General features: G+C 40.9%; 1 protein-coding gene across 2 annotated transcripts in view; it reads right to left on the bottom strand.

The window, feature by feature from the left end:
* The window catches only part of iqsec3a (IQ motif and Sec7 domain ArfGEF 3a), a 153,544-nt gene that overhangs the window by 75,126 nt on the left and 56,940 nt on the right, over positions 1–21,478 (bottom strand). For both annotated transcript variants that reach the window (XM_084711497.1, XM_084711498.1), the window contains exon 3: positions 6,041–6,683. In XM_084711497.1, the coding sequence (XP_084567623.1) occupies positions 6,041–6,683 (643 nt within the window). The remainder of the gene's footprint in view (positions 1–6,040; positions 6,684–21,478) is intronic.

Here is a 21,478-nt window from a genome sequence, read left to right as displayed (position 1 = left end):
CTCTTGGCTAGGATCCCAGCAGAACACCCTAGGCGGGTTCTAGATTAAAACCTTGGAATATAAAAGGGATTTCAGTAGAATCTCTCAGGTGGGTTCCAGATGAAACCTTTAGCATATAGTAGGGTTCCCAGTAGAACATCCTGGGTGGGCTCTTATTAGCACCCTTAGAGGGTGGAAAGGCTCTGGATAGACCATGGAGGGGTTCTCCGTAGAACTTCCTGGGGGATGCTCATTAGAACCATGAAGGGTTCTTCAGCTTGTCCCTATTGGAGAACACTTTTTGATTCCTGGTAGAAGTTTTAATAAAGGTTCCACTTGTAAGCTTATCAGATATTTCTAGGTAGAACAAAACATAAAGTGTTATACCTAGAACCATCTGTGAGTGGGTCCACCCAGAACAGCTAATCAGAGGGGCCTCTGGGTAGAACCTTTCTATGTTTTGGATAGAACCCCCAGAACGGGTTCTGGAAAGAACCATTACACAATATTTTTTTTTTTCTTTATGTTGGGTGCTAGGTAGAACTCCGTGATAGGGTTATAAGTGGATGAAAGTTTCTACGAGGAACCAGAAAGGGTTCTCCTCTGGGGACAAACTGAATAACCTCTTGTTGTTCTAATTAGCATCAATCAGGAGGTTCTACTGAGAACCCTTGTCATATTCCGAGGGAACCCTTTATGGTTCTAGATAGCATCTTTATTTCTAAGAGTGTATAAATGTGTTTTTGTGGGCGTCACAATGAATGAAGCAGAGACGATCAGAGCCGTCACTTAAAGTCAGGACTCATCATCACGTATTTTAAACAAGAAGCTTTGCGCTCAGTAAAGATTCAACCTGCGTTACTTACTTTTCCAAGACCTCTCCATTTGATTAACAACTTTTTAGTCAGTTTGTCAGTGCTATATAAACAGACGGTAAAGTGTTGTGTTCCCAAGGCTTTGGCTGAGAGAGTTTAAATAGACTCAGAGCAAATGAAAACGCAGATAGCAAACAAGTCTGAGACACACGAAGGGAATTCAAATTATTATGAGATGACATTAGCTGACGTTAAGACTAACCTGCGTGACTCTTGAGGCAGCGGGTTTGTGAACAGCTAAATTTTGCACAGTTTGAGCTTCGTCTGGGATTAACTACCTCCATCAGGGGCGGCTCTTGGGTTGTGTCGAGACAGTACCCCTTAACCAGCAAAAGATGTTGTGAGTGATAATTTTAACATAAACCACGATCTTTCCTCAACCCTAACAGGTATTTTTGTGCCTAAACCTAAGCAGATCTTAACCACAGCATTATCACGATAAAACATAACTAGTTTGTACAACAATGAATAAACAACACTTGCAAATCTAATCCATCTAGACACAGTCCTGCTCCTGCTAGCTAACATCAAGCTAGTGACAAACTGTTGTAGGCTACTGCTGAAATAAAAATGGGAAAGGTGAGTTAATTCAGAAAGAAAGTGGAGCTAATTTTTATCTTGGGAATATAACCACTGGCTGTTCAGGGTGAATAAACACAAATTATCCAAACTACCAACTGTACATTAGCTAGCTAACCTGCAATGGAAGCACTGATGTTGTTCAGCTCAGCGTCTGACTGAACTCAGATCTCACCAGAAAAATAATTTCTTTTTGTTATTTACCTCAAGTCTCTTCAGATAGAAAGTGGGGATAATTGTTGCCTTGTACTTTGACTGTTTGAGGTGATTTTATTCCCAAAAATACAAGGCAATGTACCAACTGTCCTAGCTAGTAGGCTAGCTCAGCCCCTGACTGAACTCAGGCCTCACCAGAAAAACTTGTTCTTTTATTTGGCTCCAGTGTCTCTTCTTTTTCCTCTTGTCTTTTATTTGATCTTATTTTTTATTTGTAAAGGGACAATGTAGGCTTACACTAATTAACATTCAAACAAATGTAGCACCCAAGTTAGCTAAAGGCTAGTTTTCATAAGCAATCTCTTTGCCTGATTTTGTTAGGAATCCTACGGTAATAAAAACAGTTCAATCTACACATTGGTTTAACTGAATTTTGCTTTTTACCACAGTAAAAAGTAGAATGCCTCAAACATGAATGGATAAAATCTATCTATATTTATGAACCTTTTTCGCTGAAGTTTTCAATTTGCACAGATGCATCAATTCACAACAAATGTCAATATATATGAGTACCAGACACTGGTAAATTGCATAGTACTTTTTCTACACTTTCTGCTGATTTTCATGCTGCAGCTGTGCTGCTTTTGAACTTATCTTTATGGGATGGTCACATGGTGAAAATGTTAACATGTTTCTGTGGGTATGACCATGTTAAAGCAGACTTGCACATGAATATGCTCATTGTGAACTTTAAATGCACGTCATGTCATGTCTTACATGTTTGTTAACATGAGCAACTCTCCTTTAGGATTAACTGAGATCATGTGTTGCAGCTTGTGATGCAAAATGTACTGCCTGTTCTATGAAATGTAGACTGAGAGGAAACTTTGTCAACTTTTGTGCACAATTGTTGTACTAACAACATAAAAAAAATACAAAACTACCCTTAAAATTATCTTTTTCTTGTCCCTGTCTTGCGGTAGTGATTAAAGCAGAAGTGGCATCTTCAACCAGAGATTAAACAAACTCTTCTTCATGGGAGGTCAAAGTGCACACTGACTGTTAATCCTAAGGCTGTAAAATAATGTATTCTTTTTAAATGTGTTATTTATTTTTGCATGAATTATAAGTCCCCCTGGCAGAGAATTGTTTTTTCTTACATAAACCATAAAATGAGCACTTTATTGTAGTTACTGTATGGAACAAGGAATTTGTTCTTGTGCGTTTATCTCAATAAAGAAGACCAAGAAGAAAACAGCAGAAATGCATATTAATGAAAAGCACGAAAGTGCCCATGGCATGAAAATAACATGCTAATTTAGGCTACCAGCTTTCTACTATAAGGCATAAATTAAAATTTAATGACATTCTAAATTTAAACCAGCTGAAGTTGAGTTGAACTGGAGGTTGAACTGAGTTAACGACTCAAATACTTCATCACGAGGTTCTTCCACAGCAATCAAGGTATCACCCCACAGATCCAATCACCCTGACATTGATCTGTAGATGCATTAAGCCCCTGCATCCCCAACTGTACAGACAGAAGATCAATCTCACTGATCGCGTATCTCCAGCATTGTTGACAGGGAGATAGTGGAAGTGGGAGCCTTTGAGATGTGAGATTAAAAGAGTGAGAATGGAGGTGAGGAGAGAGATGCAGGTTAGGAGCTGAGAAGTTTTAATCTCAGAGAAGGAAGCAGTGAGTGAGGAAAATGAAGTGAAAATGGAGCCAACAGAGAGTGAAACACGCACTCAAATACATCATTTTCAGTGGCCAATCGCTTGGAAGATGGATTTTTGTAAACATCCACCATCATGCTTCAGCAGCTAATTTTGTACGTTTTTTTCTCGTTCACTGATTTTAAACAAATATTGACACAGAAGGACTTGATCCAAATGACTCTGACAGCGTCACCTCTGAATAGATTTATCTTCACAGTCTGCGGACGGTGCCCTGAGGCTGATAAACACTTAACATCGGTGCGATTATGTTTACTGATTGTTCTGGATTATTGATTACATCTGGTTAAGTGCGCCACAACACAGTTACAGTGAAACTTGTCCCTCATGATGAAAGCAATTAAAGCTGGGGTAGTCAGGTTATTTTTGTCGTCTTTCCCATAATAACATTCAAGTATAATGTAATTGAAGTTGCCAGGAGTTGATTCTTGAGTCTCATTCCCTGAACATCAGTTTTTCACGACCTGAGAGTGAGACTCAACAATTTTCCATCTTCAAGCCACCAATCCAAAGTGTCTGTAGTTTGGCGACCTGAAAATGTGGCTCAATACTCAACTATCTCTCTCTAGAATAGTTTACTACACCTTTAATTCAAGAACATCATGCACTTGCTCTATTTAGGGTTGAAACAAATTATTTCGATTGTTGATTCCACTGTCTTGTTTGGCCAAATGACAGAAAATCATGCAAAATGCCCAACACAATTTCCTAAAGTTCAAGTTAATGTCTTAAAATGTCTTATTTAGTCCAGCAAACAGTCCATGATTCAAAGATAATCCATTTGCAATGTTATAAAATATTATATGTTATAAAAAAAAACATACAATTGAGAAGCTGGCAAGTTTATATTGTGTCTGAAAAATAAATTAAGGAAGCACTTTTTTCATTGCATGACTCCACTTTACTCACTTTTGGGTCTTCTACTTCATTTTCCAGTGCAGATAGTACCCTCTCAACGCAGGCGGAGCTGATCATCATAGAAACAACACAAAGGAGCTCTGCTTTGGTCTTGAGAAGCTGCAGCCCTTATTCACTGACGGACTGTAACCTGCACTGTACATTTACTGCCAGCCTGACAACTTCACTGCTCACCTTTTCCTCTACTCAGCTCACAATAGGGGTGAAAAATCTGTTCAAGTTTTCCAAACAGCCACCATCAGACCAAGTACAAGCGACTGCCAATATATTTGGAGGCTTGTCCGACTCACGTACTCAATGTCTGCGGTGTACTCTGTGGGTATCAGCCTGCAATTGGTCGCTTGTTTCAGGTGGCATCCACTGGGAAATAAAAACAACCTCTGAGCTCACAACCTACATGCTGAAAAGGGTATATGCTAATGGTACAAACATAAACAAGCCAGCAGCTGTTACCTTTTCTTATTGGGTGATTTAGACATTAATACCAGGGCTCACCTTCCAACATGCAATTGATCCAGCCAAGCCACACCACATAGAGGAAATACGGCTTTTCACTTCTCTAAAGTCCAGAGATATCCTGACTTTTAGTCCACAGTAGGGTCACACTCTGAAAATCACTGGGTCCTACAATTCCTATACAACTTGCAACTTAACAGCACCTTTCAATAGAGCCTGTCTGCCTCCTAAATGTCCACTTTCTAACCCCAAACCTCCACCTTGTAATGCAAACTGTATGTTAACAAAAATTAGGTCTCAAGCTAAGTCCAAGATAACCTTGATGATAACCTTGATGATCATTAGGGTCATTTTCTTCCACAGCAAAAGAAGACATCATACAACTGAACTTCATGTGTAATATCAGTGGTTTGTCCCTTTAATCTGCAGCTGTATAAAACCTTTCGGTCAGACCCAAACTCTGCAGCTGCCTTACCTGGTTGAAGCTCCATGGACTGAAGGATGTCGGTTAGATGGATGACAATGAAAACGGATGGTTAATGGTTGATGGCTCTTGAAATGGAGATGGTTATGTAATGATTTCCAAGCCCCTGATGATGAACAGCGTGATAAGAACACAAAACATGAGAACATGAAAACGTGTGTTCAAACACAGTCACAGTTCAGAGACACATCGGTTTCGGACAAAATCGGTTTAACTGGCTGTAAGAAGATGAGAGACAGATAACAGTCACATGCTTTTCCTCCATGGAAAAATGGGGGTTTTTCATCATCCAGAGAATCTTGTAAAAAGCATCAGAGAAAAGACAAACTACTCATGCAGATACAAATGCAACTTGTTTGAACATTGTCTTTATTTTAGCCTGATGTGTGTACGTTTACGTATGTCAGAATAATACAATGTATAAAAAGACCTTAACTTAAATTAATGCTCTACAACACAGCAGTTAAATTCCTCTATTACTCTAAGAAAACATACTTTTACAATCCAGATTTGGTGACAGACAAAACCATGTGAGGATGTTAATGAAATGATGGCATGGCGATGACGATGGTTCGTGATGATGAAGAAAAGGAAGCTCATCATTAGTTGATACAGTTTTGGAAAGTCTAGAAGTGCCGACAGGGATCAATACACCAAACAAACGAAAATAAAAATTTGACCAAACACCAGTTTTTCTCCCCTAAAACCAAAATTCCTCCTCCTCTTCAGACAAAAAACTAAACATCACATTCATGTCAGACCACAAGACGTACAACACCCACTCCCCTTACCCAAACAACACCCTCACCACTCACCCCCGCCCCCGTACCCCCCGTCCCCAACACAACCCTACCTGCTTATTTTTGAGGTCAAGCGAGAGCTCATAGTCGGAGGTGGCGGAGTGCGAGCCGGCCCCGTTGCGCTGCACCCTCAAGGGCGAGGCTGTGTGATGCAGGCTGGCTCTCCTCCCCGCCCCACCTCCTTTTGCTCCTCCCCCTTCCTCCTCCTCCTCTTCTTCTCCCTGCGCTGCCTCAGCCTCATGCCGCTCGGCCTGCGCCTCCTCCCCCACCACCTCTCCGTCTTGCTTTCTCTTTTCCTCCACAACTTCTTCCGACTTGTCCTTCTCTTGCTCCACCACTGTCTGCTCCTCTCTGCAAGGCGAAGAAGGGGCTTTAGGGGCGTCCGGCGCTGCATCCTTGTGCGGAGCCTCAACTTGGGGCTCAGGCTCCGGCTCTGCCGCAGGTTGAGGCTCCGGCTCTGGCTCTGCCACAGGCTCCGGCTGGGGTTTCGGTTCAGGTACTGGCTGAGGTTTGGTTTCTGGGGGTGGTGTTTGTGGTTTGGGCTCCGGCTGTGGCTGTGGCTGTGGCTGTGGCGGTTGAATCTGTGGCTCTTGCTGCTGTGGCTGTGGCTCTGGTTGTGACTCGACCTCACTCTGCAGCTCCCCCTCTCCTCCCTTCCCTTCCTCCCCCAAAGACGACTCTGGAGGAAGGTCATCGCTGCAGAAAGGAGGAGAAAACGCAGAGTGAGGTTGCTGCTGCATCCGTGGGTGAGCTCTGACCTCTTCTCCAGGCTGCCTGGGGTTAGTGGTAAGAAGTTGACCTTTCTTTTTGTGTGTGTATGATCTCACTCAATGTGCTACCCACTGTGTGCAGGACCAGTTCATCATCTGTCTACCTGCTCTGTTCTGTCTGCTTCTCTTGTCTGTCTACACACTGACAGACAATGAAACGGAGTAAAAACGTACAGCACAGAACAGCTGACAAAACCACACTGTACAAGAGTGAAGAAAAAAACAAGATCAGAGGCGATTATTTATTTCAGAAATCTTCAGAAGAGAAAATGTGAAGAAAAAACAAGAACGTTGACAGCCAGTAGTGACACACACCCAACACACACACACACACACACACACACACACACACACACACACACACACACACACACACAAACATGGGGGACAGTCATGCAGCTAATACGAATGTCTCTACGCCTTTTACTAGACAGTGTGTGTGCTTGTATATGTGTGGAAGGTTGTGTGTATGAGTGTTAGTGTGGGAGGCGGCTTGTTACGGTGTAATAACATCAAGAGGTGCAACGTGAAACACATGGGGTGGTGGGAATCTCTGTTTTAGTTCAATCTGTTTGTAAAGACCAGCTAGACCCTCATCTTTCGCTCTCTGTCTCTTTTACAAGTCTTGTTTTTTTTTCTGTTAAGAACATAAGGCCATGAATCAACATGCATCTTGAATGATTCAGTCACAAGTGGACAGCTCTAACTACGTCAGTTCACACCCGGCAGTCTTCACTTGCGTCTGGAGTGACATTTCCCTGCTCCATGTGCAAACAAACACGTACATCATTTCTGTTTTCAAAGACCAAATACGTTGTTGTTTTTAATCATGATTTGTTAAATTTAATGTTTATCATACCATAAATGAGACAATAATTAGGTTGTCAAAACAACAGACGCTGCTAGAGGCGTTTCTTCATACCCTTAAAATAAAATTTCAAAATAAAAGGTTTCTGAACATAAAGGTATTGTATTGTGACAACACTATAATCACTACAGCTGTGCTGCTAGCATGGCATAGCTATATGCACAGATATATCAACATCTAAATAATACATTAATTGCAATTTTCAGATTTAATGCAAGGTCCTGCTTTCGGCTTCAGCATTTTCACGGTTCTGCTTGGGGGCATTTTCCTGAACGATCCCTTTGATTTGGCGTGAGGTTCTCACACTAGTTAACAGTAGTTATAATAACAGCTCTGCATGTCATTACCCAGATTAAGATTTTTCTTTCCCTCTTATAGGATATGGTGATGAGAGTCAGTGAGCATAAAATCAGGACACTCAGGCTGCCATATGCAGAGTTCTGCAGAAGAAAATCGGCATGATTCTCCCCGGAGGAGGAGGAGGAGGAAGAGGAGGAGGTGGAGGAGGAGGACGCTTCAGCAAGACGGCAAACTTTTAGTCCAAACAGTGGAAATCTGTGTATTTGTAGAAGTTTGCAGAGACAAGTGAAAAGGAGGAAATGTAACCTCCACACCGCCCTCTAATGTATGTGTGTATTTGTGGCTAAACTTTGCCGGCTTATATAAATGCATGTATTCATAAAAATCTGTATATAGTTATATATTCTAGTCCAGAGTGTGTTTTGTGTATACACACACTTAAATCTGGGAGAAAGAAAAAAGATCCAAACAAATTTGTGCCCCGCAAAAAATCCCATCTGCTTCCTCTTCCCGCACAGGAGGCTCACTTCTCATTTTCATCACACATGGCAGCACATAAGCTCGAGGAGAAAGTATCTTTAGCGGGGATATAGCTGGGTGTGCAGCTTCTAAAATAGAGCTTGTATGAGTAATGAATAATGAATTGAGAAACAGAGTCGACGCTCAGCTGCAGGTGAGCTTTTCTTTTTTTTTTTTTTACTTTTTCTTGTGCGAAAAATAGACCTGCCTGGAAAAACAGAAGACGTCTTTTAGGAGGAGAGTGTTTCCGCTCATTGTTGTGAATCTAAATGTAGTCCTTTTCTTATTTGCATTTTGCAGGAGCGCTTGTTCTGCTGAGAGATAATCTGACGACCAATAGGCTCCGTGCGGCTGGATTTAAGTCTATACTCCGATAAGAGAACCAAAAAAGTTGGATGAAGTGTTCAAAGGGATTATTTGTGAAGGGACACACACATATTATCAGTGACTGCATTCAGACACATGAGTTATTCACTGTGTGTGTGTGTGTGTGTGTGTGTGTGTGTGTGTGTGTGTGTGTGTGTGTGTGTGTGTGTGCACTCTGAGATGTAAGGATTCCACAAGGGTGAAGGTTCTACTCAGAACAGTTTGCTGGTGAAGAACCCTGTTTATTGAAGAAAGGGTTTTTTGTAACCCAAATGGGTCTTGTTGGCTTGTTGGAAGTCAGAGTTCTTCAAGGATTGTTGAGATCCTTGAAGAACTCTTTTGTCAAGGGTTCTACATACCACACTAGTTAAGCCCCCTGATGGGTGATAGATAAAACCCTTGGAATATAAAAGAGTTCTGTCTAGAACCCCCTGGCATATAAGAGTTATCTTTAGAATCCCTTGGGTGGGTTCTAGACAAAACAACTGGAAAATGAAATGGTTCTCAGTAGAACCCCTGGAGTAGATTCTAGTTAAAAACCCTTCTTGGTAGATGCTCCTAGGTAGGTTCTAAATAAACTCCTGGAATATAAAAGGGTTCCGAGTAGAATCCCCTGGAAAGGTTCTAAATAAACTCTTGTAATATAAAAGAGTTCTCAGTAGAGCTCCCTGGGTGAGTTCTAGATAAAACCCCTGTAAAATAAAAAGTTCTTGGTAGAACCCCCTTAGTAGGTTCTAGACAAAACCCCAGTTCTACTGGGATAGAACCATGAGTTACCCCAGTAGAACCAGCAGAACCCCATGGTTAAGTTCTAGATTAAAAAAATAACCCTTGGGATATAAAAGCATCCTCAGTAGAACAACCTGGGTGGGTTCTAGATGAAACACAAAAAGGGAGCACTCTGGGTGGGTTCATGTTAGCACCCTTACAGAGTTGAGAGGTTCTGGATAGAACCCAAGACAGGGTTCTTTGAAGAATCTATCATAAGGGTGAAACTTTTCACAAATGCTTCTTGATATATAACCCTTTATGTTGAGTTCTAGGTAGAACTCTCTGATAAGGGTCCAACTGGAACTTTTCTAAAAGATTCTACCAGGAACCAAAAAGTTTTCTCCCACTGGGACAAGCCGAAGAACCTTTATGGTTCTCATTAGCACCTGTCTTTGTCAGAGTGTCTTTATGTAACTAAGGAGAGTTACTGTAAACAAGTTGAACAAGTCGAGCCTCTAAGCCTGTCACTCATGCTCCGTCTCTGCATATCAACTCTCCTCATCCTCATTCCTTTCATCCGTCCCTGTCATCTTCTCTGTCCAACCGTCTCTCACTGCCACTCCGTCCTGCACCAGGTAAGGAGATTGAGCGGTTCCAGGTGTCAGCGAGACTGACGAGGCGAAGACAAGCCCTGGATGCCGCCTCTCTCTACCTCTCATCTTCCCGTGCGTCAGCGTTGAAGACAGATGAGCGCCGTGGCCTCCATCCAGAATATAATTACAGTGTCCGCTGACGTCTCCTCCGCTCTCTCTGCCTTGATTGCTAACAGGATGGTGCTGTAGTGTGACCAGAGTGGTGCTGTGTGTTGCCTATTTAGTGCATCGCCTGGGCAACTACTTACAATACAAGACCTGCAAAAGCAAATGTCCGCTAGTGTAACATTGATCAAGAAATCTGAATTAAGTGCAGCAAAATTCTCATTTACAGCTGTGAAATTTAGCTGGATATCTAATCTGGAAATGTATAAACATTGAACTGAGGGTATCTGCTTTTGGCTGCGTACAATTTCCATATGTGCAACCTTTGCAACTGTTAGAATCACGTGTGTGATTTTGCGGCATTGCAGGGATGTGAAACATACTATGTTTCTGCTGAGTATGTGTGAATATACTACAGTGTGTTTTCACATGCAGGTTTTTTTTTTAATCTGCTGTCTCTGTATGTGTATAAGCACAAACCCTTTGATGAGTGGATGAGTGCTTACTTGAAGAGATAATATGCAGGAGGTATAGACTCATATAAACATAATTCCTCTAAATCATCACTTATGATTCATGAGAGGTGTGTGCTGGTGTCTGTATCTGCACAGAACCTGCCCCCTGCCTGTATTTTCTTATTTTCTAGTCTCTAAAAAAAGCATAGTGGCAAACGGTTACATCCCATTCTCCCTCTCTTTCCATTGCTCTCTGTCTGTGAGAGCTGCATGGAGAGAACCACACATACACACACACACATACACACACACACACACACACACACACACACACACACACACAGGCAGAGCAGACTGAGGTTTGCCTTGGCTGTATTTGTATAAAATCCTGTGTGGGTGTGTTTATTTGCACTTTAGAATATTAACTGCTGTGAAACATCATAAGATAACTTTTTATTTCTCTCTTTCACTCGCTGATGCCGCTCCCTCACTTCACTCTCCGTCTGTTATCAAAAGTTTGAGTATTCATTCTGCAAAAACTGGATTTTCAACACTGATGCATCGGTGTCCTGTTGTAGTTGTTCAAGATGAAGCTATTTTAAGCCCTATTTTAAATCAAGAAATTAAAAGAGAAAATATGACATTTTTCCACGATCTCTAGAACGACATACTGAAGCTTTCTTGAATAGACGCCAGTATTGGCAGTTCACAAACTTGGACCTCCACGATAGATGCACATTAGAGCCCCCAATTTGAGAGGATTTTGTATAAAGGAATCATTCAGTATTTTTAATTTGTTTTTATGTTTGAAGATAATAAATTCACTATAAATTACAACCCATCAAAACAGCAGCCAACTCAAGGACCCTCATTGGTCCGCAGACCCCAGTTTGTAATCCACTATAACAAATCACTGTTTAAAAATAAATCCATTTAATGACTTTGTTGAGTGATAAATACAGCGGTAAGGGTTTTGTTTATATTCTGGCACAAACATGACATAGGTTTATGGAAAGATCATTGTGTGGCTTAAATAACTACTTTATTAAAGAAGCAGTTTTCTTTCTTTCTATTTTTGGTAGTTTAGTCCAGCCTGTGGTTCAGATCTCAACAAATGACCATAAGCTAAATCTGACATGACATATTCAAATGTATTCAGTTGGAAATTAATAAAATATATCAATTATTTTTATTTAGGTTATTATCAACAAAGGATGTTGTAAAGCTAGAGGAACACATTGTTAACTGAGACTGTTTTTCCAAAAAGGCAGAGTGCAGTTTTGATTTTTGCTGTGAAATAATTGGACTAATAAGACACAAAAAACAGGAATTACATCCCATCCATCTGTTACACGGTTTATCAAGGAACCCTGAAGACTTCAAACCCATTTTTCTCAGTTTCAGCTTTTCAGAGTAGTATTGATCTTCTCAGCTGACTATTCCTTTAAATATAAACTAATATCATGTATCCTTATTATAGAATTAATGTTTAAACAGACAGATGTTGATGCTTGAATTGTTTTGCCTCGTGTCTCCAAATGTATTCCACAACCAGGGCGAGTGGTTCCATTGGGAGGGAGCGTAAAATACTGATAAAACACATGCTGACTACAGCCTCTGAGCATCTGTTGCCCCGTCTGTACGGGTGATGACAACCGACAGGAAGACCACCATCTTTATGCAGGAGGTCCACTGATTATGTCTTCAGCGTGAACCCGGTCGCTGTGGGCTGCTTCGACTTTCATTAACCTTGACCGCGCAGCTTTTTGCTGCATCATCACCACCACCACCGTGGAGGTGTGCGGCGGCAGCAGCAGCAGCAGAGATGAGATATCTGACTGTGTGCGACTAGTGGGGTTCAAAGGGTCTATCCTCTGGTGGACTGCAGCCAAAGAGTTGCTGAAGAGGGCATTATGGGAGGAAACCACATCAGCAGAAGTCATAGCAAATGAGATCCCTGAAGGAGCGGCTCGATGCTATCACTTTCTGCTTGAGAAAGTAGTTTTCTTTCAATCTTAGACGTGGATTTTATGTTTTCCCTCGTGAGAGAATGATTTATATTGAAATATTTGCAGCCAACAAGAACTTATTTCACTTTCTGCTCTATTTTCTGCCTCTCAAAATCACTCCTCTTCAAAACTAAGCAGGAATCGGTCTCCTTGTCACTTTTACTAAATTCCTCCTCCGTTCCCGCTTCCTTTATATCTGTTTCTCATACTGCTCATAGGGAATTAATCAGTTCATCAGGCAGAACACAAGGGCAGACTGGAGAGCAGAAGCCCCTGCATAAATAAGCACGTTTCTTTCTTTCCCATGCATGCAGAGGGTAATGTATGGGATAAATCTGCTGAATACATCATCCGGGTGTATTTGAAATTCATCACATTCTCTGCAACTGCAAAACATGACTTCTTCCAACTGTCAGACTGAGTTTTCTACGCTTATCATGTCATAATACTGCATTATTTCCCTTAACAAGGAAAAACATGACTTCCTCAGACTGATTTTTTTATGCTCATCATGTTATAATGCAACATTATTTCCCTTAACAAGGACAAACATGGCAACTTCAGACTGTCAGACTTTCCTTTTTTACATTCATCATGTTATAGTGCTGCTTCATTTCCCTTAAAAAGGTTTGAGAAATAGCAAAAGTACCAAAAAGAGAGAAAAATACTGCAATAACAACAGAGATGCAACAAGAATCAGCTGCCCTGACAGTGACCCAAGTTCAGCTCTGCAGCATTCCTCTGCAAACTGCAAATCATTTCCCTTCCAGTTCATTTAAGAAGCTCTCACCCCTGACAGAAGAAAAACACAAGCTATTAAAATGCACAGTGTCGGCTTCAAATTAGCGTCAAAACTGACTCTGCTTCTCTCTAATCATGAGGTCAAGTCGAGTCGTTTTACTTCACTGTTAGCGATCATAAAGAGAACATAACGTAATTTCCTCCTCTGAATTAATCTATGACCTGGTTCCTTGTTAACCTCCCTGCGAATATGTATTTACTGCAGTTCAGGATGAGACACTCCATTGACTTTCACTTACTTTGTGTCACGTTTTTAAAATATAATAATATGCTGGTGCTAGCGGCCAGGGCTAAAGTTGGCGAGCTGTGGGAGAGCGGACTGTCTACTGGGAGATGTGGTATGACGGTCGGTGTGCTGCATTAGGAATGAGGAGATGAGGCAGAGTGTGAGGGAAATGCACGAGTGAAAGTCGAATCACACCAATTTATATTGATGTGCAGAAGATCCGTGATGTTAAAGGCTCCAGATGTGAGCATTTAGGCAGGGAGGGGCGAAATAAATCTTCCATTTTTGAAGCTTGACCCCCACTGGGGACTAAACGTCAGGATATCTTACACTGACGCGTCGATCTGAACCATTTTTTATAATTCTCACTCACACGTCCTCCAAATTCCTGTAAGTAAGGATGCATGATATTGGCTTTAGGTCAATATTTTCCAACTCACCTTGGCCAGTTGCCGATGCTGACATTAATATATGCATATATTTTTTTTCCACCTCATTGCAGAGAGCAGTTTCTCAGTCTGCAAACTGCAGTTCTTTTCAGCACATACACATTTACTGTCTCTTAGTCGTTCACAAACACATGGGGATGACGGCTCTAATGATGGATAATTAAATCTGTAGTGAGAATGTGATTTGACTCGTCCTTGCATGACTGACGCTGAGAAATTATTACAAATATCAACTTTGCTATCTGTTTCAGACACTTCAATAATTCAAGTGTGAATAATTTAATTGCCATCTTATTAGCTGGCAGAAATATTAAGAAGCCTTTCTTGGCCAATACTGATAACCTGATGATATTATCACACTTTCTGACATATAAGTGCAAAAATATATCTCTGAGCAATCCTTTTAAGTTATAGGAAAGCACATAAAACTATGAAACACACCCTATATTTATATAGAAATAAACTGCAATAGCACTGCCTATTGAAGGAAACGTTATGATTCCAATTAACATAATGAATAATGTTATTAATTAACATATCTTTCAAGTCACAAAAATGTTGATACATATCAGTACAATTCACAATGCAATATCCACTTGTAGCATTATTAAAGTTAATATTTTATTAAGTTTATGGAGATCACAGTCTGGTTTAATACAGGAAAGTTTCACAGTGATTTGAGAAACAATGTGTTTAGTAACATTTAATGAAAACCATGATCTTTCCCGAACCTTAAACTAAGTCATTTTCTTGCTGAGGTCGATAGGTGTTGATAGTGTGCCAGTTATAGTTAACTAATGTGTGTAAAACTGCCACTGCAGGAACAGTGGTTCTTATTTGCTCACTTTTGTGGATTACATGTCTTTTGCATTTGCCTATTGAGGTGAGATTCCTTCTGTAAGTCTTAAGGGTTTTAAACCAACTAGTCAAAAACCATATACCTGCAAGTACTGGATGTGCTCAAAGTCTGACCTGACGATCGTGCTGGATGAAAAATAAATGGATTGCCGAAGTTATTACTCTTTATCTTGAGAGTGTCGTGAATGTCTGTGCCAAATTTCACTCAAAACCACAAATGTATCAGTAGTTAGTAAGGTTCAATCCATTAATGTCTGTATAAAAGTTCATGGTGATCCAGTAGTTGTCGAGATAGTGCAGAGTATGAGCCTTTAGTGAGAATAAAGGCATAAAGGAGAATAAAGGTAATCAAATACATCCCTCTGGGCCTCCCTTCAACAGATGAAAAGCCATATATCTTGTCACCGAGTCTCTGTTTTTCCTTGATCAAGGTCAAACATACATCAGCCACCCACCCACACAAACACATCTGCTGCGCCCTCGCTCCCATAAGAGCCACCGTCTTGTTTCAAAGCAGACAATAAAGTCCAGAAGAGGACGGAGACACCATTTCACATGCTTTCTGCATATTGTGTAACCTCCAGAGAGAGAGCCGGCAGCACACTGCTGCCCACGTTGACTGAAGCTTTAGTGTAGAATGGTTAACAAATATAGCCACATGACATGTTTAAATCATGAGATAGGCAGTGGATGAGTCACATGGCTGACAGTATCTCTGCTTTTTTTTTTTTTTTTTTCTTTCCCCCGGGAGATGAAAAGTCAAAGCCTCTGCACTTCTGTATGACTTATGGCATGTCAGGGTAAAGGTCGTGAAACAGTCTTAAAACTGATCGATCCTTTCAGAGCATTGATCAGGTAAATGTTGGAAAATGGTCTAAAATGTAAAAAGCCCTTCTCTTGTTTAACGACTCAGCTAATAAAGTCAGATTTTAATGGTTGAATAAATATAAAATATGTATGAAGTTACAATAGTGCACATGCCTGAGGAAGTTCACCTTGAACAGACATGAAGCGCACTCTTAGAAATAAGAGTTTCAAAAGGTTCTTCTTGAGGGGCTGAGGCTTCACTGAGAACCATTTACTTCCGTAGAACCCTTTTTGAAGAAAGGGTTTGTCAAGGGTTCTTTGTAAGACAAGGAGTTCCATTAAGAACCCTTTTTGAAGGAAAGAGAAGAACTCGTTTGTCAAGGGTTGCCCGTACCTTAATATAAAAAGGTTCTCGAAAGAACCCCTTAGGTGGGTTCTAAATAAAACCTTTGGAACATAAAAAGGTTATCTGTAGAGCCCCTTCATGGTACCTCGATAGAACTCTTGCAATATAAAGAATTCTTGTTAGAACCCAGAGTGGGATAAAGTCCTTGTATTATAGAGAGGTTCTCAGTATAATCCCTTGTGTGTTCTGGATGAAACCCTTAGAATATAAAAAGGTTCTCAGCAGAACCCCCCTTGGTAGATTCTAGATTAAACCCTTGGAATGTATTTCACTGTTTTGGTGGGTTCTAGGTGAATTCCTTGGTCTAGTAAAAGGTTCTGGGCAGAACCCCTGGATGGGTTCTTGTTAGTGCCCTTAGAGGGTGGAAAGTTTCTGGATAGAACACCCAGAGAGTGTTCTGGGTAGAACAATTAGGCCATACAAGGGTTCCTCTTATAGCAGTTTCTGGGTGAAACCTGTCACAGACGGTTCTAGACATAACCCTTTATGTTGAGTTCTAGCTAAAATTCTCTAACTTGGTTTCAAGTGGAACCAAAAAAGGGGACAAGCCTAAGAACCCTTTATGGTTCTAACCACCTTTATTTCTCAGCGTGTGATGCATGGTGGGCGGTGTCCTCTTTGTGCTCTCTGCTCACCTCATGTGATCAATCCTGAGGTGATTGATTGGTTATGGAGATGTCAATCAATACTGGGCTCACTTGGGCGGGACGACATGGATCATAAATAGCACTATTTAGCAGGAAGGAGGCAAAGAGAGGAGAAGAAACCTGGCATAAAGGAGAGGCAGTTTGTATTTCTGTATATTTTTATATGTAATCCATACGTTCTGAGCACTGGGAGTTGACTGTGGAGGAGTGAGATCAATGTGCACCAGTTTATGTCTCTGAACAGCAGAGAATCAGCCCTTAGCTCTTAAAATCCAATGAAGGCACTCGGTTCTCTTATGGAGGACCAGTGATCGGTATCACAGGGTGAGCAGGTTGAGGTGAGACTACAAAACAGGACTCCAGATTCTTGCCTCCTGCTGTAAAAAGCGCCTGCTTTTACTTATCGCGTTGAATTTTGAGAGCGAACGAGCACAGACGTCCTAAAGGATTCAGGAACAAACTGCTTGCACGTACAGTACGCAGGTATATACACACAGACCAGTATAACCAAAGGCGCTCCCATGCAATGTCAATGAAACATCTTTCCAGCAACAACACAGCACAGGGGTATAAAAACAGGTTGGGCTCGTGAAATATGCAAGACAGGATTTCAAATTGAATCTCTTCAAAAGCTGCTGCCCCGGGATGTGGGTAAAATGGACGGAGAGACAGCGGGAGATATAAAAAGAGAGAGAGAGAGAGAGTGAGAGAGAGAGAGACAGCAGCAGTGGAAACTGTATTGCAGATTTATGGTTGATGCGCTCCAGATATACAGATATATAAACCGCCCAGTACTGATGAGCAGGACTTCAGAAATGGAAAATGACACATTCAATGTCACAGAATGTCATTTATAAATCTGGTTGGAAATCATAGCTATCTGCTAAAATATGTTTCTGTACGACCTCACAATACTACCTTTTTTACACTCACTGGCAATTTCTGGGTTCTTTTTTTTTAAATGAGGAAGTACGAGAACGTTAGAGGTGAGGTTAGAATAAGTTATTGTTCTGTAAGTCACGAGAAAGACTCGTGTCTTGGCTATGACGCCCCAAATCAAGTCCATGTCATTACACACCAAATTTAAAGCTGCATTCCTCCATAACAGTAAACAGTGGTGGGCTAATAGTATTAATGAAATTATATTGTTTCTTTCAAATAAAGTTTATAAGATTCAACAAGTCTAGGGGTCTATAGCCGCGCTCTGTGAGCCTGTACCTAGGCACAGCAATGCTTTAAGCTAAATGCTAACACATCTTAGTTTAGCATGTTAGCATTTTAACATTTACTAATTAGCACTTAACATGAAGCACAACCGAGGACAACTGGAACAGTAACGGTTTTGCAAGTAGGCTAAGTCACCATAAACCAAAGTACGGTACAAAATATAATGGAGCTAAATGAAATATCAGGGGTGTTTTCAGATTTTAGGTATCACACTGAGGCCTTGAGGTCATTAACTCTTAATAGACACACTGTCTAAAAGAGAGACATATCCATTTTACAAACTCCATGTCTGTTTACTTCCTGTCAACTCTAGAGCAGCGCTACACCTCCAACCTTCATGATTTTTCATCCTTTAGTTAGTAACTTCACTTTTCACAGTTAACTTTGTGTGTTAGTAGTATTTGCCATTTGTTGTTGTATCCCACAGTGTTTTTGATCATTTTAATAATCACCTCAGTGTTTTAGATAACCGTTAGCTAGTACTTCAGTGTAGCATTAGCCTGATTTTGACAGCTTTGCTAATATGAGGTTGCCATGGCTCCTTTTTTTACACTTGATGCTGAGAAGAACTTTCAAAAATTCTTAAATGGAAATAAGTGACTACATTGTGAAAGAAGGGGATATTTGCACAAAAGTTTGTCTTATTCAACAAAAAGTTGACCAAAGTGGCGGGCCGACACCCTCAGAGCAAAGCTGCTGACAACATGCGTCAGTATTTTATCCTTGTGATTTAATTAGAATGATCATCCCTGAGTTTTTCCTGTTGGTTTCACACCTTTCCCTTGTGTTTGTACAACGTGATTGGCTGTTGCTGGATATATATGTCTGCTGTCAGAGAGAAGACAAAAGAGAAGGGTTAATGGCCTCCATACTCTTCGTCATTCGCAAGTCCAAAGGCTAAAGTCCAGTGAAGTCACGACTCATCGCTGTCAAAGTCCTTTCTGATGTTGTCAAGTGAGGCACAAGATTCCTGAATCGAGTCTGAAAGAGTCAAGGTCATGTCACACTGGAGATATTTGTGTCCTGCATCCCAAACAACCCTATTCAAGAGCTCGAAGCTGCCTACACGTGTACAATGTGTTACAGTAGGTACACAAAGCCTGTTTTAGATTGTCGTCGTCTTTTCTCATGCTTATGCCTCTGCTTCTTATTCCCATCGTGTGACACATAAGAATCTCAATGCTATTTTTATACCTCGTGGCAAAAGCTGCTTTTTATGGGGCGCCTAACAGAGAGGCAAGAAGAAAAGGGTGTGTTCAAGAACAACAATGCCTGAAGAAAGGATTCAGCTGCTGCTTCGCCTCGCTGCGAGTGGAACAAACAATTGAGCCGTCCCCCCACCCCGATGATTTCACAAACTAATTGCCTATTATGTGGCCCGTCAGGGGGAAATAACTGTGTTTCTTCCTTATCTGGCTCACTTCCTTTCTCACATATTTGAATATGTCCCGAGGCAGATTCCCAACGCACAGGTCTCTTGTTTGAATTCGGCTCTTTTAAGAAACATAGTTCAATACCTCCAGGATCACATGACAGAGGATCTATGATGCTGAATCACAGGAGCTTGGAAAATACTGCGGATGGTTCCGAAATATCTGAACAAGCCTGACTTTTTTTAAGTATACAAAAGATATTAAACAAAGCCATTGTGCACACAGTGTATGAGTGTATTGATTCCTCTGCTCTGCAGTAACTCGCTGCTATAGGCTTATTGAAGTCATCAAGTTATTGGCTCTGAAGGAGGAGAAACTATATTGAGGAATAGAGCTTACAACAAAAACTCACATATCACAGACACAGAAAATCTGCTTTTTTGAGGCTAATTTTATAAACGTCATGCATGCTGTTACAGTTAGTTGGTGCCACTGCCGTGTTATTGAGCGTAAATGGGTGATATTATATCATAATTCAGTTAGTACAGTGTTTGATTTACTGTAATTCACTGCTCAGTGGTTATGATCAAAGTGCAGGTCGTCATGGTTATATGTCGACTGCATGCTCGGGAAGGCTGTAACAGAGACGTGGAAATGAAACAAAAGACCTGAAAAAAGCCACAACTGTGAAATGACAAGCTAACTGTACATTTGAGATCTCATAGGAGAGACTCGGGAGAATATTGTTCAGGATGTGGAAAACATGTTTTCTCAGTAAGCTCCTTATTGTGAGTGATGGAGTCCTGCATGAATATAAAATAATCTGCAATATTTGGTCATTTCACATACGAGTATTTGAGTTATTGTGCTGGTTTGTGGTGTACAGGGTGCAACTGGAGCGTGGTGGTTTCAACCAGAATGTAACGGCAGTTATGTGCAAAACTTTCACATTAACATGCAATTTGCAATTGCAGTGCATAGCATTTCTGTGCAAAAATTACAGCCTGCAAGCACTGGTCAGTACTCCACTGTAAATATCCCACAATGCAATGCAGTCGTGGTGACAACAACAACAGAAACCGGCAAATTCAGACAGCATCCAAGGCAGCTCTGGAATGATGTCAATAATTCGATTTCGATTCGATTTAAAAGTAAGTAAGGTTTCACAGTAATATTTTTAAAATTAGGTTACCATGGTTACGTGTCTCCAATCAGCAAGGAAACTCTCTGTGATGCAGCTGAGCGGTGCATCCGAAGAGATACAGAAAATATTTAACAATGGTACACACGTTTTGTATGTGCAGAGTATGGCATGTGATAGCATGTTGGTAGGTTTGATTTGATTGATATTCGCTTGCAGTCAAATCTGATCAAACCGCACCCACAATTTTTCCGATGGGTTTTGGGGTGTTAAAATTTTAATAAATAACGTTTAAGGACCAGTGTCACTAGTAGTGTCACTGTGTTTTTCCTGTCACCCCTTTGTGTCTCTTGTCCTCCCTCCTGTCTCTCTCTATGGTTGTGTCCAAAATCTCTGACTCATTCACCACCTCTTACTCGCCATCTATACAGTGAAAAAAAACATTTTCAGACGCTACTCGAGTAATTTTCTCTGTGCCATTAATTCCATCTTTTATTGTGCTGTTTTTCTTTCAGTGCAATGATGGTATATAGTGTTTGATTAAAGACTACCAGTTGCACACTACTTTTCATGATGCATTTTAGTACTATATAATAATAAATCTCACTATACATTTGGACAACACTACAAAATGGCTGTGTGTGAGTCTGTGTGTGTGTGGGCACGGTGCCTCCCTCGTTCTCCTGATTTCCTGATTGACTCCCCATTCAACTCACCTGCTCCTTGCCGCACACCTGAGACCCATCAACTGAACAGCCCTGCAGTATAGACACCAGATCCTTGTGTGTTTTCTGCTACTC

This window comes from Lutjanus erythropterus, chromosome 22, assembly GCF_056507025.1.
Source record: "Lutjanus erythropterus isolate fLutEry1 chromosome 22, fLutEry1.hap2, whole genome shotgun sequence".
Lineage (NCBI taxonomy): Eukaryota > Metazoa > Chordata > Actinopteri > Lutjaniformes > Lutjanidae > Lutjanus > Lutjanus erythropterus.
Note: the sequence above shows the minus strand (reverse complement) of the source record. Positions and strands in the feature narration are given on the sequence as shown.